Source organism: Pholis gunnellus (genome assembly GCF_910591455.1).
Source record: "Pholis gunnellus genome assembly, chromosome: 19".
Taxonomy (NCBI): Eukaryota; Metazoa; Chordata; class Actinopteri; order Perciformes; family Pholidae; genus Pholis; species Pholis gunnellus.
Window position 1 is genome coordinate 2,471,709 of NC_136546.1, and position 23,340 is coordinate 2,495,048.

At 42.4% G+C, this 23,340-nt stretch overlaps 1 protein-coding gene across 4 annotated transcripts in view; it reads right to left on the minus strand.

Annotated features, from left to right (window-relative positions):
* The window catches only part of cdc42bpab (CDC42 binding protein kinase alpha (DMPK-like) b), a 75,255-nt gene that overhangs the window by 11,809 nt on the left and 40,106 nt on the right, over positions 1–23,340 (minus strand). For 3 of the 4 annotated variants that reach the window (XM_079180053.1, XM_079180051.1, XM_079180050.1), the window contains exons 6-25: positions 16,607–16,700; positions 15,635–15,835; positions 15,272–15,410; positions 14,496–14,605; positions 14,323–14,402; positions 12,645–12,823; positions 12,341–12,463; positions 11,952–12,085; positions 10,802–10,923; positions 10,550–10,670; positions 10,222–10,332; positions 9,641–9,888; positions 8,164–8,269; positions 5,490–5,614; positions 4,664–4,769; positions 4,304–4,452; positions 4,073–4,164; positions 3,508–3,584; positions 1,116–1,154; positions 365–484 (exon numbers count right to left, since the gene is read on the minus strand). In XM_079180053.1, the coding sequence (XP_079036179.1) occupies positions 365–484; positions 1,116–1,154; positions 3,508–3,584; positions 4,073–4,164; positions 4,304–4,452; positions 4,664–4,769; positions 5,490–5,614; positions 8,164–8,269; positions 9,641–9,888; positions 10,222–10,332; positions 10,550–10,670; positions 10,802–10,923; positions 11,952–12,085; positions 12,341–12,463; positions 12,645–12,823; positions 14,323–14,402; positions 14,496–14,605; positions 15,272–15,410; positions 15,635–15,835; positions 16,607–16,700 (2,476 nt within the window). The remainder of the gene's footprint in view (positions 1–364; positions 485–1,115; positions 1,155–3,507; positions 3,585–4,072; positions 4,165–4,303; positions 4,453–4,663; positions 4,770–5,489; positions 5,615–8,163; positions 8,270–9,640; positions 9,889–10,221; positions 10,333–10,549; positions 10,671–10,801; positions 10,924–11,951; positions 12,086–12,340; positions 12,464–12,644; positions 12,824–14,322; positions 14,403–14,495; positions 14,606–15,271; positions 15,411–15,634; positions 15,836–16,606; positions 16,701–23,340) is intronic. The other variant, XM_079180052.1, reaches the window with a different exon arrangement.

Below are 23,340 nucleotides of genomic sequence, written 5' to 3' on the forward strand. Positions count from 1 at the left end.
TACTGCTGGCCTCAATGTTCTCCTTCTTTTCAATGCACGGCTCACATTTCTCTATAATTGAGTTACTTGCAATTCACATGGGCTGACCTATTTGACAAATTTGGTATTGTGAGATGCTGAGTCACAGTTTCAGCTGCTTGAGTTGGTATGAAGAATATTTGGACGCATTTTTTTTCTTCCTCCACATGCCAGACATACAGATCTGCCATGTTTAAAGAGAGAACTAAACCAGTCTTATAATCTTCATTATTCATAAATCAGACCTAATAGACATAAAGTCCTCTTGTACTCAGACATCTTCTACATCTATGTTGCTGGTAGGATACCAGCCTCGATACAATAACAGACTTGGGGATTGTCTGACCTCTATGGGCTCCATATCACTAGCCATGGAGGGTGACCGCGAGCGGGACTTAAGGTGGGACTTGGGGTCATCTTCCCTGGATGGAGTGTTGGAGGGGGTGAAGTTATCAATAGAGTCCACCTGAGGAGAGAGAGGCAGGGTGGAGGAGCGGGAGAGGACACAGGGGAAAAGTGAGAAAAGAAGGACAAAAAGAGGGAGATGGAAAGGAGAGTTTTAATTTAACAAAACAAACCAGAGAACAATATGCTGCATTCATGCTTAGAGAGAAGTAGCGGGTGCCATAATACACAAATGGGAGACAGTATACACACGTTGTCAATATATGTCGTCATATTCACTGGACTTTAAAAGCCACAAAGGAAAACCACCACAACTTTATTGTACCCCATGTATTGTACCACACGAGAACACATCACAGCCCAGGGACCATGCTAATTTGAGACACCACAAGCATACACCATACACCATGCATGGCCATTCACAAAGCTAAACTGAATACAAAGAAACAAACACACCAACACCAATGCACACAGGCAGCACAAAAAGGAATACCCAAAATAAAACAAAGAATATCCGACACATTGGCCACACACACAAATATCAAAATATATCTCTCAGAACCCATGCCATGCAATCAGACAGCCACAGTAAACATACACAGGAGATCCACACCCAAATCAAACATCAATGTGACGAGACAGCACATTTAGAAGGGCTCAATGAAATCACAGAGCGCAGTGATGGTGCTTACGCGTCTGCCTTTGCTAGATGGGCCAACGGATGGCGAGCGCTTCAGTGGCAGGAGAGGCAGAGAGTGGCAGAGATAGAGAGATGAGTGAATATCAGAAAGGCTGTCTAACAGAGCTGAAAACACACAGACTGAGGGAGAAACATGAAGATGGTAATATAAGCCTGTATTACATCAGTTCAGTGGTTCCCGACCTCTTGTTTTATAACCATCACAGCCGTTTAGCAAACTATTTCACCCATTTATTCATTACTGTTAGCTAACTATTTCACCCATTTATTCATTACCTGTAGCTAACTATTTCACCCATTTATTCTTTACTGTTAGCTAACTATTTCACCCATTTATTCTTTACTGTTAGCTAACTATTTCACCTATTTATTCATTACCTGTAGCTAACTATTTCAACCATTTATTCTTTACTTTTAGCTAACTATTTCACCCATTTATTCATTACCTGTAGCTAACTATTTCACCCATTTATTCATTACTGTTAGCTAACTATTTCACCCATTTATTCATTACCTGTAGCTAACTATTTCACCCATTTATTCTTTACTGTTAGCTAACTATTTCACCCATTTATTCTTTACTGTTAGCTAACTATTTCACCCATTTATTCTTTACTGTTAGCAAACTATTTCACCCATTTATTCTTTACTTTTAGCTAACTATTTCACCCATTTATTCTTTACTGTTAGCTAACTATTTCACCCATTTATTCTTTACTGTTAGCTAACTATTTCACCTATTTATTCATTACCTGTAGCTAACTATTTCAACCATTTATTCTTTACTTTTAGCTAACTATTTCACCCATTTATTCATTACCTGTAGCTAACTATTTCACCCATTTATTCTTTACTTTTAGCTAACTATTTCACCCATTTATTCATTACCTGTAGCTAACTATTTCACCCATTTATTCTTTACTTTTAGCTAACTATTTCACCCATTTATTCATTACTGTTAGCTAACTATTTCAACCATTTATTCTTTACTTTTAGCTAACTATTTCACCCATTTATTCATTACTGTTAGCTAACTATTTCAACCATTTATTCTTTACTTTTAGCTAACTATTTCACCCATTTATTCATTACCTGTAGCTAACTATTTCACCCATTTATTCTTTACTTTTAGCTAACTATTTCAACCATTTATTCTTTACTGTTAGCTAACTATTTCAACCATTTATTCTTTACTTTTAGCTAACTAATTCAACCATTTATCCATTACTGTAGCTAACTATTTCAACCATTTATCTGATTGGCAGCTTACTTGTTATATAAAATGTACTTAAGATCACACTAGATGTAGATGCATTTCTTCAATTAAATCACAATTTCTATATATTTTAGTTGACTTCATTTAGTTCAGATGCATTAATTAGTTGAGCTTTCAACATGCTCCCTGGAGTACAACCTGGGGAACAGTTCCCCAAGTTAGGAGTCACTGCATTAGACTTCTGTATGTCCACCAGAGTTGAGATGAGGACAGAGGCTGGAAAGGGTGGATGGGTGCAAATGGAAAAAATACACATGGTGATGGGAAGTGAGCTGGAAAAGCAAACATGGAGCACAGCGACAACTCAAGTTCTCTTTCTGGCTACAAAAATGCTAAAACAATAGAGGAAGGGGTTTAAGGATTTATAAAATGTACTTAGTGGTTCTGTTCTAGCACCAGAAAGCTAATGTAAAGCCATTCAACCAGCCCACTGGCCTAAAAGAACTAGCAAGCAACAGAATAAAATGGCAGCAGACTGCAAAAAACAAAACACAATCTTAACAAATATATGCACTAGAAGCAAATTAATTCATGTAAATTAGAAGCGCATGAATTAATCTCATTGCATATATTTTGTATTTGTAGTAAAAAAATAAGATTTAGACCTTGTTAAAATGAACAGACTGACAGTTTCTGCAGTGGTTCTGCTCTCAGTTACACTGATGCACAGGCACAAACTCACAAGACGCAATATGGATACAGAGATCTATCCCGTCTTTCTCTGCTAATAAAATACTCAGAGTCCTACAGCATACAGCTACTGCTAAACACACACACACACGGACCTCTGCCTAATCCAGAGAAACTTACGTCTTCCCAAAACTCAATTAAAGAAGATGAGGATGAGGAATAAGAGTCCTGATGTACCAGAGAATGAAGCAAGGAAACAACCAAAAAGATAGAACAAAAATAAAGATCTCAAGAAATGTATGTGAACAAAAAAAACAACATAAAAGCATGAAGAAAAAGCACAGATATAATGTTATTTACTGCAGATTTATGATTTTCAGGTTGTTTATGATCATAGATTTCAAATCTTTGATTGCAGACAGATTTAGGGTTGCTCACATATCAGCCTCTGTTTGGATTGTTTGTCCTGAATACTTACATCAAACTGGTCTAGCGCTGACGTGGGGGCGTTGAGAAAAGCCAAGAAGGAATTCTGGGAATCCTGGTGCTTGACACCTACAGACACAGAACAAATAACACAATCGTGGTGGTTAAGTACGTGATATTAAGACATCAAAGGGTGACTTAAACAAAATGAGTCACAGGACCATTTCTCAGACGGGGGGGGGGGGTTCATATGACCTTAGTAACAATACATTTCATGTATAGAGCTGCTGACGCAAAACCCTCTAATTTGGGTCCCTGGTGTAGTTATCCTTCCTTTTACAGAAAATCTCTCACGAAAGGTTTCAGTGTGCCGTGTCCATTCAACCGTCGAGACGTCAATGTAACCGATCCTCCCGTATATTTTCAAAGACCACTGTATTTGAAAAACGTATTATAACAATAGCAAGGATATGCTTTTGTCTGCATCAATGGGCCATTCGCACTTTAGGGGCCACAGTAGAAATCATAAATATATACATTAACACATTTGCCACGTCATTCTTTGTGCATTATGGTGACAAGAAAACAGAGGTCGTTTGATCTATTTTCAGTCATACCTCTTCGTAGTCGCAGCTCCTCTGTCTCTTTCTTCAGCCTGTCGATCTCGGCCAGCAGCTCCTGGTTTTTACTCTCCACATCCTGTAGTTTACTGGTGGTTCACAGACAATGATGAGTCACATACTATCCAGACTTTCATTAAGATGTTTTTCTTTAAGAAACAAACAACAAAACTAATGTTTTGTTTTGGAATAATTCATGTTTTCACTGATGTTACAAAGTATCCATACCATTCTGTGGACATGTTGTTGGCCTTGACCTTGTTCAACTCATCCTGGATGCCCTGCTTGGCTCTAATCTCAGCGTCTAAGGCAGACTGCAGCTCCAGACGGGCCGACATGTCCAGCTTGGCGAAGCGCCGCATCTTCCACGGCATGTCCTGGAACACAGTGGAAAGAAAGTTAGTAGATGAAACAAAAAACGGTAAAAGACGGAAGGAGAAGAGGGAGAGGAGGAGTACAGGAGGACATTCGTCATCTGTATCTTAATTACAGCCTGCATCTAAATAATAGAGGATTTTTCATATGACTTAACAGCCTCTACCGTAGTTTGAGACAGAGAGTGTGTGTATGTGTGTGTGTGTATTTCACCGTGGCTCTCGCTCCCAGGCTGGTGTTTCTCAGTCCCTCCAGCTCTTCTGTCATCTTAGTGGCCAGAGCCTGCAGGTAGCCCCGAGCATCCTTCTCATCACTCACCCTGCAGAAAACACACACACGCACAAATACACATACTTGCATTACTATACATGCAAAGACATTCCAAAGACATACTTCCACCCATAACCATTAATACTGAAGGCCTGAAAAAAGGACCTCATAACTGTTCAGACTGTTTAACGATAAGAGGACTACGTATGATATACCACCCACTAACTGATCCAGTTTGTCCACTGCAGCAGCACAGCTACTCCACCAGGGGGCAACATGCATCACTCAATTCTTCTAAAAATGCATTCCAGGCTCAGCATTTGTATGTGCATGTTTGGAATGTGAGTGTGTGCATTAGTGTATGTGTGTATCTGCATCTGAATGGATGTATCGTGTGTGTGTGTGTGTGAGAGATTATGTGGTATGTGTGCTATGTGAGGACTGCAGGGTTTGTCCAACAGAAAGAAGCCGAGCAGCTGGCGAGGTGTCAGTTGCAATGGGAAGTGGTCTGAGAGGAAGGGAGGGTCAAGTAGCACTAAGATCTTTGGAGGCATGTGAGAAATGCTGCAGTTATACTGAATGGAGGTACCCAATACCCTACTAAACAGCATGGGAGTGTGCGTGTGTGTGTGGCTGACTGAATATAGCTGTGTTTCAGCTTGTGCTCAAGCATTAATGGGAAAGTATGTGCCTCAGCAAGTATTGTGGTCGTTGTAGAAAGTCGCTGCATGTGTGTGTGTGTGTGTGTGTGTTTATGCGTGCGTCTCACCATTGGATGATTTCCGTGATCTGGGCCTCCCAGTGAGCTACACTCTCCTTTTTGTCAGCCAGCTCCCTCATCTCGTCCTCCAGCTGCCTGTTGGAGCCGCTCACCTTCTCAAACATGCTGGTCAGCTGAGGGGAAACCGCGAGCGCACACACACACACGAGTAATGAAAACAGATCATATTCAACATCATACTAAAAAGTGTAGAGCCGTAAAGCTGTCACTAGGAACTGTGACATGTGCTGAATGGATTCATTTATATCTAAATATAAATAGACTGACATTACATCACAGGACCGTACTACTGTGTAATGAGTGTAACAGGTGTCGTTGCTGCATGACTACAAGCGAAGGTGCTCAGCCTTGAATGTGATGACTGGTTCAATATGGAGGATGAATCATTGTATTGTTGGTTATGACAGTTGTTAGGATTTAACTCCCAGGTGCTAAACCCCGCTAGACTACAAGGCTGCAAGGCTACACGCAAGACTGATGTAATGTGTATGTTAAAATAGTAAGTTATTTTTGTTTTGCAATGGCTTTCCAATCCTGGAGCTGATCGCTAATGTTTGGAATATGTGTGGTCGGTCAGGGTCATAATATAATGTCTGTGTTTTTGGAAAAAGCCTTCGAGCCGCTGTAATGAACACAAACATGGTACTGAAATAAATATGAGCTTTTTTGGCATGTGCTGTAAATCTGAGTAGGAGCCCACTAAATGACATATGCTGCATTCCAAAATGGACTCCCAGTAATGATGCTAATGGAAACAGACACACCACACCTCATCAGAAACACAATGGGCCTCATGCAAGAACCGCCCACGCCAACACATTCATTCTTAAATAGCTTGTACGAGTGATTTAGGAAAACTTTCACCAACTTCTTGGTATTTTGTCATATTTTCTTAGGTGGGAACACATGTCATGTGCAGTTAGTCTGCTGTTAACCAAGACAGAGGTGTTTAATAATGGTTTGTTTATTTCATTATATATATATATATATATACTTTGCTATTCATTTCAAGGGGGCAGCTGTTGCACGGTGGGCAGAGCGGGTCGACCTTTGATCACAATGTTGCCAGTCCTTGAAGTGGCACACTCGTACAAAACAATTAGAGAAATGTTCTTGCATAAGGTCCAATGTACTTCATGGTTTGCAATGCATGAAATCACTGAAGGTGGATTTGATTTATATCTGCTAATATACTAACAACATCTGTCACACAATAAATCAAGTACATCTTGACTTATTTGGTCTGTTGGTTTTGGAGTTTGACTTGTATCAAAATGCCACGCTAGTCAGTGGATCATGTTTCAAAATGAGGCTCTGATGCCCAGATGTGACGGAGTATCACACAGATGTCTGCACAGGTTTGGAAATGACCATCAGACACCAGGAAATCCTAGTGAATCATGGCTGTAGCTGTTAGGCTAGCCGTCTCTGCCAGCTACTTTAGCACAATGGAAAAAAAAAAAAAAAACGGGCCTCATGTAAGACGCACTTAATACCAACTAAGTGGCAGGTCAGTCACACGAGTCATGTAGAGAGAGCCTGCCTTTCTTCACCGGGGGGAAACATTTGACTGCAGAACTAGAATGCATTTAGATTTGTTTAAATATGTAACTGACATCAGCTACAATAAAAATTCATAAAAAGTAAAATTATTTTGCAGCATGATGTTTAACTTTATGAGAGCCGTAAAGATTTTCTACTAATATCTTACGGGCAGGTTTGTGGAGTTTAGTGGATCTAACTTGAAACACTCGTACGAGAACAATCTAAAGCTCCTGTTCATTTCTAAACACGCAGGGAAAAGTGTCTCATGTCTGGCTGAACTGCTACAGCAGAGCTCGACTTTCTGCATTATTACTCCACATCCATCACCAATTTCAACTTGTCAACAGTGAAAATTAAACTGCAGAGGTGTCCCCGCTCTGAAAACATGCAGGTAAAGACATTATGAATTGAAGCCTGATTTTGCTCCTAAACAAACAGAGTTGAGCTTCAGTGCCTCCTTTGAAAGATAAGACTAGTCAAACAATAATATTTTCACACTCTCCAAATGTATTCAAGGACTGTTATACTGAGAAGCAAATCATACAGACACACCTAATCTGTGCCGAGTTCTTAAGCTTTTATAAATATCATTTCTCAGAATGTGAAATAACAGAAAAATACATTAAATATGTAGCGTGACGTGTGCTTTCACTCTGTTGACAGCCACATCCATACTGGCTCCATTTCATCCAGATACTTTCCATTTTATCAGTTGCAGACTTTAAAAATAACACTGACATTTTATTCCATATGTCAAAATGCCTCCCGCTCCTCAGACATGTTTAAATTTGGAGCCTTCTTGAACTTCCAACAGCTAACTCCAAAGTCAATAGAGAGAAGTCCAGAGAGTCATTCCATCTGAATGTGCAGGAAGCTACAGAGTGCTTTCATGGGGGATATTGAACCGTGATTTCTTTGGCATAGCTGAGAGAGAGGAATGTGATGAAAGGGTTTGGGCCGAGTTACTTGGGGTTAGGGAACTGTATTTTCTGTGTGTGTGTGCATGTCTCTGTGTGTGTGTGCGTGGTAGGGAGATAAGAGATAAACAGATCCCTACACAGCTTTTAACCGGAGTGATTTTTGTTTTACTTTGTGTGCATGTAAACAAATCTCTTACCTTATCCAGTTCACTGGACAGCTTCTTATTCTCCTCAGTGAGCAGGACTCTCTCCCTCTCGTACTTCTGCTTGTACTCGGTCTCACACTCCTCCCGCTCGCTTTGGCTGGAGGAAGCACACACGCCGATTGTTAAGCTCGTCACACTGAACACTTACATTTTTTACCTGACAGTAAATTCCATCTTGACTGTGTCAATATAACATGAATACTACCTCAATATTATTTAAAGAATTGGACATTATTCTGAGATTTTTATTTCGTGGGATGATTTTTCTGCTTTCCATCCTCCTAAATTCAAATGCAGGTACTCTACATTGAACTACCAGTCTCTTAGTCTACCGCCTCTGAATGCCTCATCTGTCCTCCTATGTTGGTGTGTGGGCCTCAGACTCCACACATTCCCTCTAAGACCTAAATCCAAGGCTTGGTGCTAAAACCAGGTCACCGTTATTCAGCCCAAACACATTAATGCAGTTAGAATCTGATACGGCGGTGTGTTTTAAAAACGAATTAGAAAGCAGTGAGAATAATGTGTCAGGAACACCAGGCAGGGAAGTTAGGCTACAGGGCACAAAAACAAAGCCCGAAAGCTTCCTCCTCAATAACAACATCTTATTAAATGGGATTAATCCAGCGGTTTTCAACACGGGATCAGGTGCCCCGAGTACCTACCAAGGGGTCTGCAGCAGAAAAATAAGTTACTCATTTAGATTTCTTGGTATTTTAATATCAGAGTTGGCACATTTTGACAAATTTTTCTACTTATCCAACCATTTTCATCCTCACGTTACCATTCAAATCTACACCCTAAGTCACAATAAGATATACAAGTTGCCATTGTGTTTCAATTCAGAAACAAACCCAAGATTTACGTAAACGTGTAAACTGACAATGTATCATCTCGACAGCACTGTTACTGCTTCCCTTGGATATTTGCTTTCAACTTCAGCTTCCCGGCTCAGGATGTGACCCACTGAGGTAAACATCAACAGCTCTCATTCAGAGGCTTGACAAGAGAACTGTTTTAAAAGAAATGGCGATATGATCCATCATATCAGTAGACGGGTTCTCTAAAACAGTAGAAACCATCTTTGAAATGGCACTCTTGACTTGAATGCACCTCCTGAGAAACAGGGGTCAATATGGAAAGTTGAACATATTTGAAAGCCCTTGCAAAGAGGCTATCTGCATCAGGATTTATTCTCTGGTTGGGTCACTGTAAGAATATTATAATCAAATATAACTATTCAGAAGAAACAGCACTTCACAGTTACTACACATTAAAACCAGACAGGGACTTTTGAATAGGATGGTAATTACCTCACGCAATCATCACTGGAAAAGACAATAAAGGAAACAAAAAGAACGTCATGACAGCCCAGATATTGGACTCCACTAAACCAGAAATACAGAAGTAAAAAAAACAAAAAAGACATGTGCCTTGATCGGATGAAAAAACAGAAAGAAAGGAGCACCTCTCACGACGAGTCTTGTCCAGCTTGTCTTTGAGCATCAGGATCTCTTTCTGCAGGGCCAGGTGTTGGCCCTCGGCGTCCCGCAGCTCCTTGCGCAGGGCCTTCAGCTCGGTGCCGTGCTGCCCCTCCCTCCGCGCCAACTCCTCCTCGTACTGGACCGTCTTCTTCTCCAGGTCCCCCCGCAGGCGGCCCACCTCCTGGGTCTGGTCCGCCGAGGCCGGGCCAGCAGAGGAGCCGGCCTGCTTCACCTGGGTGGTGGGGAGACGGAGAAAAGTGGAGGGGGCGGGGTGAGATGAAGATAAGTCAAGTATGGAGAAAGGAGTGTGGCAGGATCAATAAGTACAGAGCCAATCTCAGAAGCCATCAACCATTGGTCTGATGACAGATAAGCTTCAGGGGGCAAGGGGAAACCAGAACCTCCAGACTCTACATGCGAGTCCTGAATCTCTTTATAGAGATTAGCACAGACCAAACACACAGCTGTCTAAAAGCTTCTGGTATAAAGTGTTATCTTTTAAGGATGCACAGAGGCTCCGTAGACGGACAGGTTGGTGTTCAGCTGTGTTTGTTTGCACACTTACCTTCAGCCCTTCCAGCTCCTCCTCCAGCTGTCGGCTGTACTGCTCGTTACGCTCCCTCAGCTTCCTCTCCTTCTGAGCCTCCGCTGCCTGCTGCTCCGACTGCACCTCCATCTGATTCGAGCAGAAAAAACTCTAATTTGGAGGCGAGCATAGATGATACACCATTTCCCATTCTACAGCCATCGTTTCTAATCTACCGTCTAAGTATTCATGGAGATCTGTAAATATTTCTACAGTACACAGAAGGCAGTAGAAGCTTGAATTGTGCACCAACCAGTGGATGCAGACAGAACAGGGTGTGCTAGCAACCACAGGGAGACTACTCTACCTCCTTCTTGGACCTCTCAGCCTTTCGCACCTCAAGGCGGAGAGCCTCGACCTTCTGACCATTGCTCTCCATCTCCTCCTCCTTGTCGCGCAGCTGGCGAGCCAGGCGCTGCTTTACCGACCTGGGAGACAAGTTCAGTCAAAGGTGAGGGAAAAATGGAAATAAGGAGAAACTCTTGAGCAAGTATATGACCACCTAGACTAACAATTTGGGCATTCAAACACTAGTGTTTGTTTTGAAGAACGATCCTACCTGAGGTCTGTGAGTCTCTCGTTAAGCTCAGAAAACTCCTGCATGGCCAGTTTCCTCTGGCTGTGAGCTTCCTTCAGCTCTTTGGACTGAGACTTCAGCTTCTCATTGGCCTCCAGAAGATCCTGGCCAGAAAAAAAGGAGGGTGTTAATACACATTTAGATTCTTACAGTGACTTCTGGGACAATTAATCTCAATCCAAGAATGGTTGAATTGACCTTTTTTGAATCAAAGCTGAGCAGTCTGGTTGTTATATGAACATTGATGGTTGTTTGTAGGAACCGCTTTAGTTCAGGTTCTCTTTTTAAGTGCTCATGTGAAGAAAGGTGTTTTGTATTACAAAAAGTACTGCAGATACTTCAACTTGCAAATCGGCTGATACAAAATACCAATCTGATACCAGTGTGTTCAAACTAAAAAGTTAAACAGTTCATCATTCCCTCTAATATCCATTTTATATTGCTGTGAAAACATCTCCTTCAAACAACTGGATGTGTTCAAGTTTCTTGACAAAAATATTCAAAATATTACATTTGAACACATCTTGATAACGTTATAATTTAACTTTGCCCAATCGTTATTTCTTACAGAACAGGGCTTGAACACAACATAGTGTAACACAATGCAACCTCTGTTACCAGCTGTTCGTTCCATTATTTAGCTGAGCAGGACTGTGCTGCCCGTTGAGTAGCTAGACTTGTTCACGATGTATTACTATGAGGGAAGAATAGGGTGCATGAGAGGGTTCAACTACAGGTGTGTAGTACTGGTTCCACATGTACAGTAGCATCACTCAGGATGTACGGATCGGATCGCCAGTGACATGTATTATAGTTGTTTTTCCTCTGTAGCATAAATTAGCTGATAAATGATAATATTACGCTAAATCGCATCAGTGCATAGATTCACATACACGCTGATACCTGATCCAGTATTTTAGGCTTTATCAGATGCCTTTCAGTTACTGGTATCGGTACAATTCTCCAAAAAAGTTTTAAAAAATGAAATACCACTGAAGTACTTTTTGAAGCATTGCTGTCCCTCGAGACTAAGTGCTATATTTTTGTTACTATAGATAATATTGGCACAGTAATTAAATGAATATACAGAAAATACAAAACCCATGCACAGACAGAACACTGCTGCTTCTACCTTGTGCATGTCATCCTTCTCCTGTGCAACGCTCTTCATCCGTCTCTCCAGAGTCTTGGCGTGTTTCGATGAGTCCTCCAGGTCCCTGCGGGCCAGCGACACGTCCTCCAGCTGCTTCTCAAGCTGGCCCGAGTCTGACACACATACAGAGGTTTCAAATGTAATGAAACGTTACTTTAACTTGTAACAGAATTTGACTGTGGCTGTGTTAGTTTGTTTCCAAGGTTTACAAATACTCCAAAGTTCTGTTCAGCGTTTTATTAATCTCAAAATCTGGTGGAGCGAATGTCCCTTGGCAGATGGTTGGCAGATGTATGAAAGGATTTGCCTATTTGACCTGAGGACTACTGAGCTGAACTAAATATGAACAAATGAAGAAACATCCTGACCAGTGATCTGCTTCTTGAGGATGTCGATCTCGCTCTTCAGACTCCTGATCTCCACCTCCTTGTTGGCGCTGGGTGGGCCCTCTCCTGTTGGGTGCTGCAGGGCCTGCACCGTCTGACTCGCCTCTGCAACCGGTCAGGTAGGAGGCATCAGTTTTGTGCTTTGTTATACTTTTTAAAAAGTTGAGCTAATATGCGATTAAACTTTGTCTGCATTCCAGTTAGACCAATGAAAGGTCTCTCTCTCTCTCTCTCTCTCTCTCTCTCTGCCTCAAATTGCAAAGACGAGCGGTTTCGTCAGCCTCACCTTGCAGTTTGCGGCTCAGCTCCACTTTCTCCTGCTCCAGGCGGCGGATCCTCCTCTCATAGGCCTCTGTGGCCAGGCTGTCCTCCAGGCTGCGCTGGACATCCAGGTCCAACTGGTCCTGGCCCGCCTTACCCGACTCCCCCGCCAGCTGTCGCAGGCAAGACCGGTCGGATAGGGAACTACAGGGGAGGACGACGGGGAAAGGTGTAGGAGGCATGAGAACCGTACCGGTGGGAATCGGTGATGAGCATAATGTGGTTTTAACAGTATACAAACATTCAATATGAAAGTTAAGGGAGGGAAAGAGACCGGAGGGAAACAGCAGGAGAGGGGAAACAGGAAAGAGAAGTGGACGACAAGAGATAGAGATGAGTTGAACGTGGAGAGGATGTTGAGTCATGGAGGAAGGGGGAGAGGGAGGAAGGGGGAGAGGGAGGAAGGGGGAGAGGGAGGAATGACAGCGACATAAAGGAAGATGTGTGAGAGAGAGACAGAGCGGGGGAAAGAGGAGAGAAAGAAAGAGTGGAAAAGGCCGTTATCACTGAGCCTTGAAGAGATAAGAAAGTAAATGGTGGGTTTGATGCTTTCTCACGGGTAGCCTTCAGTGTGAACACCACCGTATTAGGGAGGGAGGCTACTTCAGCAATCCTACACCTCTTTAGATGGATGAGGAGCAGGCTGACCATTTAGAATGTCTAATTACATTGTATGCTAGACTGAGACAAGGTGCCACACTTCTCTATTTATTTGAAGGGGAGACCCTCCAGGTGAATATGGTCAAACGGCTAACTCAAAGATATTACCATGAAACGTTCTTATAAGAAGACAATTATTTTCTTGTATTTTTTGTTTCATTTCCAGAAGAGAAATCTGATCAATGGATAAAGCCAGGTTCAAAATGTTTGTTTCATTGCATTGATATGTTAGAGTCAAACGTTCTTATAAGAAGACATTTGGGATATTTCTTAGTAGCATTACATAAATCAGAAAATACTGTACAGAAAATAATCTATTTTCTCCATCTTTTTGGTAATAACATGTTGTATAAATCAGGCTATGACTTCAGACCTTCAGAATATAGAGAGGAATGAAAGTGGGAAGTTTGGTGAACGTGAGAGCTGCTGAAGTGGAGAATTCTGGTCTTTACAGATGTTTTGTTAAACGTTTTAAAGACACTACAGGGGATTAGAGTTAAAACAATGAACTAATAGATATCACCATGAAACTCCACCAGTTGATTACTTACATTAAGACGATTATATTTTGTATTACAGGCTTTCTGAAATGTTATGTTTAAATATGCAAATGAGGCATTGTCAAATGGTAACTTTTGGTGAATTTCGAAAAAATCGAACGACACAAATAGATAAAGTAGTAAAATAAACACCTAGGTGTGTATTTAGGATGTTTTCATTAGAAGACAAAATAGCCCAAAGTCTCATTCATTTTATCAATGACTCTCCCCATAAGTATTCAACATTGATCTTAATTTCACCAACGTGAAGAATGCTGGAGCACAACAGTGCCTTTGCTTCATTTCATCTGTCCACTAAAGATCCACTAATTATAATCATAATCATGAAGGGTGAAGGACAACTTCCCAAAAAAAAGACACCAAGTCTACATTTAGGCAGTGGTTAAAAAGAATCCTTTATATATAATCTGTTTTGGCACTTACCATTTACTGGTGTAGGTGAAGCCCACAAAGGGCAGGTGGTGGCCAGAGAAGGCAGTGTGAGAGGGAGGGGGCATGGTCTCCTGAAAGATTATTAGAAAACATGAGAGAAGTGAGACTTTTAATTATAATATATGTACATGTGATGATGAACAATAAATATTCAACCCCCTCACCGAGTTCTTCAGGCAGTCATCATCCACATCAAAGTTGGAGGTATCCGTAGGACTGCTGACCTCTGGGATGTAGGGGGCCTCGCACGTGAGAACGTTTTCCCAATCAATGCCTGAACACAAGAGAGGTCACACTTACAACACAGGATGATACACCAGTCCTTTATTAATAAGCACAAAATAGTGGCAAAAATCTATCAACGCAAAATATGGATGCTGGAAATGTATTAAACCTTTTAAAAGTCAACTTTTTCTGATTTTATTATCATTGTCACGTTCTGTTAAAAGGCACGCTACCGCTGTCATTCTTCAATATACTACAATACATGCAGTATATAACATGACATTTAAGTATATATCTGTGGTTTCACTTATTTATTTGCACAAGACACACAAAAAATGCAATGCACAAAAAGAGGATTTAAGAACCCCAAAAAGGTTATTAATAAATGTCAACAAAAAAGAAAAACACAAAAACATCTGAAGTTTTAATGCATCATTGACGGCTAAAGCACATTATCACAAGAAAATAGAACAAACGCCAATAATGGTGCCAACATGAAATGATCTACAAGATGCCAATGCTAATAACGAGTACAGCATATTATACAACTGCTAGAAAGAATAGAAGGAGAAAATCTAATTCAGCTATTTTGTAAATGACAGAGGTACACACACACTTATAAACAAAAATAAATGAGAAATGTATATTTATATTGGAAAAGGAAACAGCACTCAAACAGGGAACACGTGGTGGCATTTGTGACGTTAGACTGTACCAATGAAGAAGGGGTGGTGCTTGAAGTCCTCAATGCCGTTCTGGCCCAATCGGTGCTCTCGACTGCAAATGAGCCTGCGGATTAGATCCTTGGCGTCCTCCGACACGTCTGTTATCTGCTGCGGGAACTGGAAGCGCTCCTGTGCCAGACGGGATGGTGTGCATTAGAGGCAGCAGAGATCTGACTTGGTTTTTTTAGCCTTCACATTTCAGGGTGCCTCTATCCATGCACGGCCACTGGTCACTTTGTTTCTACTTTATGCTCAGAAACTCCATGACTGCAGCATTGATATGTCATGGCAATGTATTAGCATGTAATTTACACCCACAGAGAAGCAGCGTCAAATCAACTGTACGAGCTCACCTTGTGGTTCATGATCTTCCCATAGGTCTCCACCAGAGACTCTGCGTAGAAAGGAGTCTCCCCGTACAGCATTTCATACATGCAGACGCCCAGGGACCACCAGTCGCACTCAGGTCCGTACTTGCCTTTCCCATCCTCCATGGCCTGGAGGATTTCTGGGGAGATGTAGTCGGGAGTCCCCACCGCCACGGAGGACTGGACCTGGAAGAGTGGACAAAAGCAAAAGTCAAGACCTGATCCTAAAAATCTTACATGCGAAGATGCAATAAACTTCAGCGTCCAGGTTCAGCACGCTAGTGAAAGTAATGATGATGATGATGAGTTACAGGCTGAAGTCCAGGAGGCATGCACGATGAATACCACCGCCAAACAAAGAGCATATTGAGCTCTCAGACCTCCACTAAGGGATGATTGCCCTAGTCTACACACTGTTTTAAGAACTCTGTTTTTATTTGATCAAAGCAATATTTAGAGTGCACATTTGATGCTGAATCTGGAATTAAAATCAAAGCAGTATCATAATGAATTCTCACAAAAGTGCCACAGTGGAAGAGAAAAGCTCGTCTCTCTATATTATTAAGGCGGTTGCAGATGAAATGCACTCTTATCAGGATTCAAAGCTTCAATCTAGACGTTTTAGTCCAAGACGAAGCGTCCAACAAGCCCTACATTTATTTTTCCAAATGATCACATAACCTCATCACTATATTAACATCGGAGGGACATACTCAGGCCCTTCTCTGATCATCTATTTCAACCTGTCTTCTGTTATGCAACACCTGGGGGGAACATTTTTCCTCTCTGTCTGAATCATAAACTGCAGGCACAGCCAAGCAGCTGAACCACACACTCCTCCTGGGAGACCCCCGGGGGTTGACGAGGAGGTCAGTAAAGCTCTGGTTTGTTTGCTTTGGACCGGAGGAGGAGGCATCAGCAGCAGTGTGGTAAAAACAAAAAAACAAAAAAACGTACCGTCCCGTCCTCCATGAGCTTGAGGCAGGAGCCGAAGTCGGCCAGGCGGATGTGGCCGTTCATATCCAGCAGAATGTTGTCGGGCTTAATGTCCCTGAAGGAAGACGGAGAGAAAAGGAGGGGAGAAGACAACGTGAGCAAGCGAGTCAGAGTAGAATGAAGAAGATGAGGAAAACCACTTCCAAACAAAACCCATAGGACATTCCAAACACACACACACAAGCCCAGTCTCATGTCACCACATCAATTATCAAACTAAATTACATGACCTGGGGAAATCGGCCTGTCTCAACTTGCCTGTAAAGCTAGTGTATGATCATTCAGATTTAGTTATGATTCAATTAAGTATAATTTCCCCCCTTGCCCATTTATCAGTGGCGTGACAAGTCTAAATTGACCGGAGAAAAGAATCAACACTGGAAAATGTTGTGGGAATTAGCAGTGCACAAAGTGCGTCTGTGCACACAGTACACAGCTTTTTAAAAACACACACAAACACGCACTCCGTTTGAGGAAATATGCGACGCACAAACACACTCCCACTCACTAAAGACAGACACACTCCCCAGTCCACTTCTCCTTCAATGTTTGTGTACAGAGACCGCCTGTGGGGGGGGTTACTGACAACACATTCTTTCACGTGTGCACACAGCGGCCACTGCAGCTCTCCCTCTCAACCTGCATCTGCTCTGCATTACTACTGTTTGTAATGTAGGTACAGACTCTGGCTTCACTCCAGCCGGTAGGATGCATTGCTACGCTGTTATCTGAATAGCTGATAGATTAGTCCAAGAAGTAGCTCTGTGCTAGTTTTACATTATTTGCAACATTATGAAACATTTGGTTACTTCCTGTATGCAACCATCGCCATGGTAACTTCTCTTTCTCGGTAGCAACAAACTATTAGGAAGGTATCCTAAAGGGAATAAGCTGCAGGAGACCCTGCAGTGTGTTCAGCAGGTGGTCTCTGACAGGTGGTTTGTGTCGGGCTGCTGGTGATATTGTCTAATGTGGGTGCTGATGTAGATCTCTGGTCTAGTCTGGTCTCTGTGTCCATGGGGGGGGGGGGGTTCTCAGCTTATGCTACTCGAGTCAAAAAAAAGCTTTGTTTGCTTCGGTTTCATCTGTGGTTTAAATCCATGTTATAATATTTGTTAAATCATACTAAATGTCCCCAATGATCGCTGGCCTGGACTGGTATGAAACAGAGACATCACTGTGTCCCACCGTCGTGGCTAAATATAGCCTCTGTCCTTGCCTGACCATTCCACTCAGTCCCCCTGAGGGCAGACCCTGCCCAGCCCCGTGTCTGAGGCCCTCTTATCAACAGAGCACCACGACACGGCTCAATACACAAGGTATGGAGGAGGGCACATAGACACTCTGTAGAGTAGTCACACACACAGTCACACACACAGTCACACACACACACACACACACACTTTATGTCCCAGGACACAGAAGTGAGCTGCTGCTATTTCTGTGCAGTAATGTGAGCATGACTCTGCTTAAAATAATAAACCTGATGCCCAACACAAGCACACACACCCCCGCACACACACACATCGCATACTAATCACAAGTGGATGAAATAGAAAATAAAGAAAAAAGGGTTTTCTTCAAGAATTCAAGGAAAAACAGAATAACAGGGTCATTCTGTGGGTAAGGTATTCCTTTAAAGCTCATGAAATTCACACATTGTGATTTGAGTTTTCCTTAAACTCTTCTTAACTATTCACTAAATACAGGAGACAATCACAAGAGCCTGGGAGAGCTTTTATTCCTGTAAAAGAGTGAGCAGACAATAACCGTCTTTGATGTTCCTGTCTTTAGCTAGAGACCTCTTGAAAGCCAGATGTGAAGGCCCTGTCATCTTCCAGCAGTGTTAATAGTCCCATCTCACAGGGCTGCAGCAGGGGCCGGCTTAGATATCACTGTAGATACGCCACTATATCACCAACCTATAAAACCGCAGATTAAAGGAATGTGTGCACATATTGGACTTTAGTAGACTCATAAAAGTCGGGCTCCAAAACTATTGACACTTACTTTTCCCAAATCACTGCTTGCATCACGGTCTACTTTGTAAAGATCTCGACTGCTCACAGATGACTTCCAGATTAGACATCGCTTTCCAAAGCAGATACTGTAAATAGCATTTTATATGGAGACCACACACACTACACGAGTGCATACATTCACACTAAGGATCTGGAGTATGAACTTGGCAGGCGCTAACACACAAACGACCGGCGGGACGCATGCTCACCGTCATACTATCAGAGAGAGATTAGAGTCTGAAGACAGAGGACTGGTGTGTTTCTGAGAGAACGGTATCTTGCTTTCTACACATAACGGAGGGCTTGGGACACACACTCGGGCATTCTTGCTGGGGGGGAAAAAAAGCATCTTTTGGCTTACAATAGTCTAACGTTGTAAACAGACGCTTTGGAACATGTTCAGCCTTTAGAAGAGCCTCATTAATGCAAACAATAAGTCAAAGGTGCCCTATGGAGTATTTGACCTCTTGCAGTGCTATGACTTTGAGTGGGTCTCTGTTTTTGTTGTTCTTGCGTGTGTGCATGCGGACGTAATGTGCCAAAAAACGTGCCAATACACCAGAATCAGAACGGTTTATTGCCATGGTATGTTGAACATACAAGGAATTTGACACAACGGGAGGTGCATAACATTTAACAATTAAAAACCAGAAGAGGCCTGAAGAAGAAGACAGCCAGCAAGTAAGCAACGTGAACGCAGGTTTCAATATTTGTAGTAGCTCGGCTTTGCAAAAGCTTTACGAGGACAAAGGCCAGTCGGCAGGTCAAATCATTGTTTTTAACACACTCTAGTGGGTCGTTTGATGTTGCTGCTCATTTCACTACGGGTGCTAGCGTTGCATCTGTAGTGTTCTTATCTGTTGGATTTTATCCAATTTTATTTGATTTGTTTCATGCTTTTACGATTATTTCATGGTTATAACCGGTTTTGTTTAATGTATCATGTGTTTCATGAGTGAGGGGCTTTACTAGTTCTGTCTCTGTTTAAGTGAGCTCACTAAGACCAATCTTACATTTTTACAACTGTATTTATTTAAATACTTTCTGATAAGACTACAAACTTTACTACAGACTTTAAAGCCTAAGAACCCATGTTTTCAAAACAGTATAACATGCATATCTTCTATAAATAGACCATCTTCTATCGCAATTCATAGCCACATGCGCAGAGTCGGTTACTGGGTCTGAGGACTTGATCATCTCATTTTTCCATTTCCATTTATAAGATACCTAATAAGTTAAGTAAGCTTAACTTTCACAGTGACAAAGGATGTGGATGTAATTTGTTACTACTTCAATAAATGTGGACTCATTTCACACAGGACAGTGTGATCACTAGAGTGGCTATCCATCACCAGGCACACACGCAATCTCGACGGGAAGGGTCGACCTTACAAATCATGAATGACACCCGGAACACTTGGACTAGACTGTGAGCATGTGAATCTGTGTGTGTGTGTGTGTGTGTGTGTGTGTGTGTGTGTGTGTGTGTGTGTGTGTGTGTGCGTGTGTGAATACACACATGCACTCACAGGTGCTTCAATTGCTGGAAAGCCTTAATCTGTTCCAGAGACTTGTGGTTGAGTTGACCCTCGTCTGTCCATGCGTGTGGGGAGGACAAGCAGCACAGTGGGGGTAAGGGAGAGGGGTACTGGTGCTGCTGCAAAGCCCCCGTCGGCCCACTCCCCTCTCTCCCTCTCTCTGTTTAGCAGCAAATGTGTCTTTTTCACCTTCCTCCTTTCAAAATCTCCCTGAACCCTTTCTTCTCTCTCAGACAGCAAACATCAATGTTTCTCCCCCGCTGCTGCACTTAAAATGATCTTTCCTTTAATGTGTTTCACTCCGACTGTTGCGATGGGCCCTCTGTTCATCAGGGCAGCGCATACAAGCCCCCGGCTCACACCGCCGGAGGCTGACAGCACAGGAGCTGACTCACGTTTGGCCCTCCACACATGGACAAATCCCACAGAGGCGGCGGTGCTAAGCTAGTGCTAGGCTACGCTGGTTAGCGTAGCTAATTGGGCTACTGTGTCACAGGGCTTCCGTGGTCTTAAGGAGCAGCGCAGAGACGAGAATAGCGCGAGGTAATCTCCTCTTAAGACCGCGGCCTCCATCTGTGAGGGCCATCTGGACACCACCTCGCAATACGCACACTAAAGTGACGTCCACATGGCTCCGGCCAAGCGCTTGTTGACTAATGCTTCAAAGAACTACTGTGACATCTGGCATCACAAGTGTCCATTTCTATCCAGGTGGAGAATACCTCTAACACCCAAGACATCAGAAAGACCTGATCTCTCTTGAGAGTGTTTTGATCTCAGGGACCAGGGTCTAAATTAAGTTCAGGGGACATTTTACCCCCCAAAAAGGCCGTGGTAGTGGGGTAGCACTTTCTGAAAATACAGCAACGTTCATGGTGAGGTTTGCAGGGACGACTGTCACTGATTGGTCAAACAGACAGTGCTGCTGCTTCAACTCTTGAACCGCTTCAGTATTGATTCAGGACCATTTTAGAACCATTTCACTTTGTTTGATGACAGTCAAAGTAAAGTTAGGCTTTGCCGTCGGCTTGTTTACCAATTTAAAAAAACAAAAAGATGAGAGAAAAAGAGAGAACTCTGATGAGAGAAAAAAAAGTACGTTCACGGAATTATGTTCTAAAGCACAAATAAAGAACCATCAAACACTCGACAGATGATTTACTGTGGAGACAGACGCTCTTCATTTCCTTTTCCTCCTCAATATATCCAACATGCATCACTAAATACTATGCAGCAGCTCTCATCAGTCTCCAGATCTGCAGACCGCTATAGAAACACACACAACACAACAGGGCTGAAGGAATCTTCTAGTTCCTCGAAAAGTAGTCCCGGGACTAAAATGACCAGGAAGTTCCAGGAGACAATTGGCCCCGATCAATATTAAAACACACAAAGGCTGCAATCAATAGGAAAACACACACTGCAGCACACACACACGCACTAACAAAGTATTCTACAGTAGTAAGACCCCACTCAAGCGTCAGCCCCTCTCAAGACATCTCATTTCATTTATTGTCCCTCCTCCTCTCTCCAGGATCACATCTGTCCCTCCACACACACTGCTGTCCCTCTTTACCAACCCCCATCTCCACTCTCACTCCATCAGAATCCCCCTATCTCACGCAGTGTCACTCTCGGCAGACAGATGTGGTGCTCGGCAGCACAAAGCCATGCTGAGTTGGCCTATTGATACGTTTGTCCTGCCCCTCTGGGAGGCCACGCGGATCACTGACCACTGAATAAATTAACACACACACACACACACACACACACACACACACACACACACACACACACACACACACACACACACACACACACACACACCACGAGGCTCTTTGCTCCTCATCTCTTTCATTTTGAGATCTTTTCATCTTCATCAGAGTCAACAGGACTGCATATTCATTTCAAATGGGCCAGCATCGTGGCAAGGTCAACTACTTCACAAGTATCATTTGGACCAAAAGGTTAGCCGTCTGAATAATATAACTTATGGTGAGGCAACATGATGATAAATACCATGACACCAAATGTATGTTTCTACACTTGCCTTATTCTTTAATTCTCTAATTTCATTGGGGCAATATAGCATAACCATAAGCATAGCATGTACATACATATACATGTCTATCTTATGTACTATGTCTGGATGGTACTTGAGTACCTCAGGAAGAGTCCTGGTGGGGAGCTGGAGTCGATGACAAGGACTGTGAAATATTCCTCTGACTCTTTACTTATTATGACAGGAAAATGTAAATGTTTATTTATGTCTCGTTTCTTTTTACAGCTTGCAAACCAAATGAAAAGTTCAGTCCCATCCAGGGACCCGGAACATATTTTAACTCTGGCAAAGTGGGTACCCAGCAAACATTAGCTCCCGATCCATTTCAGATCGTGACGACTTGATGAGCACTACATCTGGTGAGGATAAAGCACCATAGAGAGATGACGCATATCAGGCCAACCACGACGCTAGCTTCACACTGGTTAGCGTTACAAAAAGTCAATGTGATTCTTCCATTGTTGTGACAAACATTTATGAAAGTTACACATTTTGTTCAGCAAGATAACCTTCACAAATGAACACCACTTTTATGGTTTTAGAAGCGTGAATGCAATTATCAGAAGTAAACGAACGACACTACAGTCACATGACTTCTTATGAAGGTGGTCTAGTCTTTGGCGTGATGATGTTTATTCGTCTCCTTTAACTACTTCTTACAAACCGCCTTTTTTAAGACTCGTAAGATCAGCTAAAGTTACTGATGTATTTTATATCGTAGAACAAAACATTAACATCTCTTAAAATTGGGTTAACCACTTAACCACTCTTACAAAGTGACCCGTTACGTCAGCAGAGAGTTGCATTATGGGTAGTTTGTAGGCTTAATGTTGCTAGGGTTTCGTTGAGTGCGTTTAGTGAGAAAGTTAGAACCGGTCAGCACGATGAGTGTTTAGTTATCCCAGTTTAACAAACAGGAGCTTCTTGTGGTTTGTGTGGCGTGTTTTGCTACAGAACAAATCTTCACAGCTGAAACAGACGAAGAATAGAATCTTCTGACAAGCAACCAAGAATTTTCCAGTGTAACTGAATATCAGGATGAGGAACTGGAGAAGAAAATGCTAATCTGCC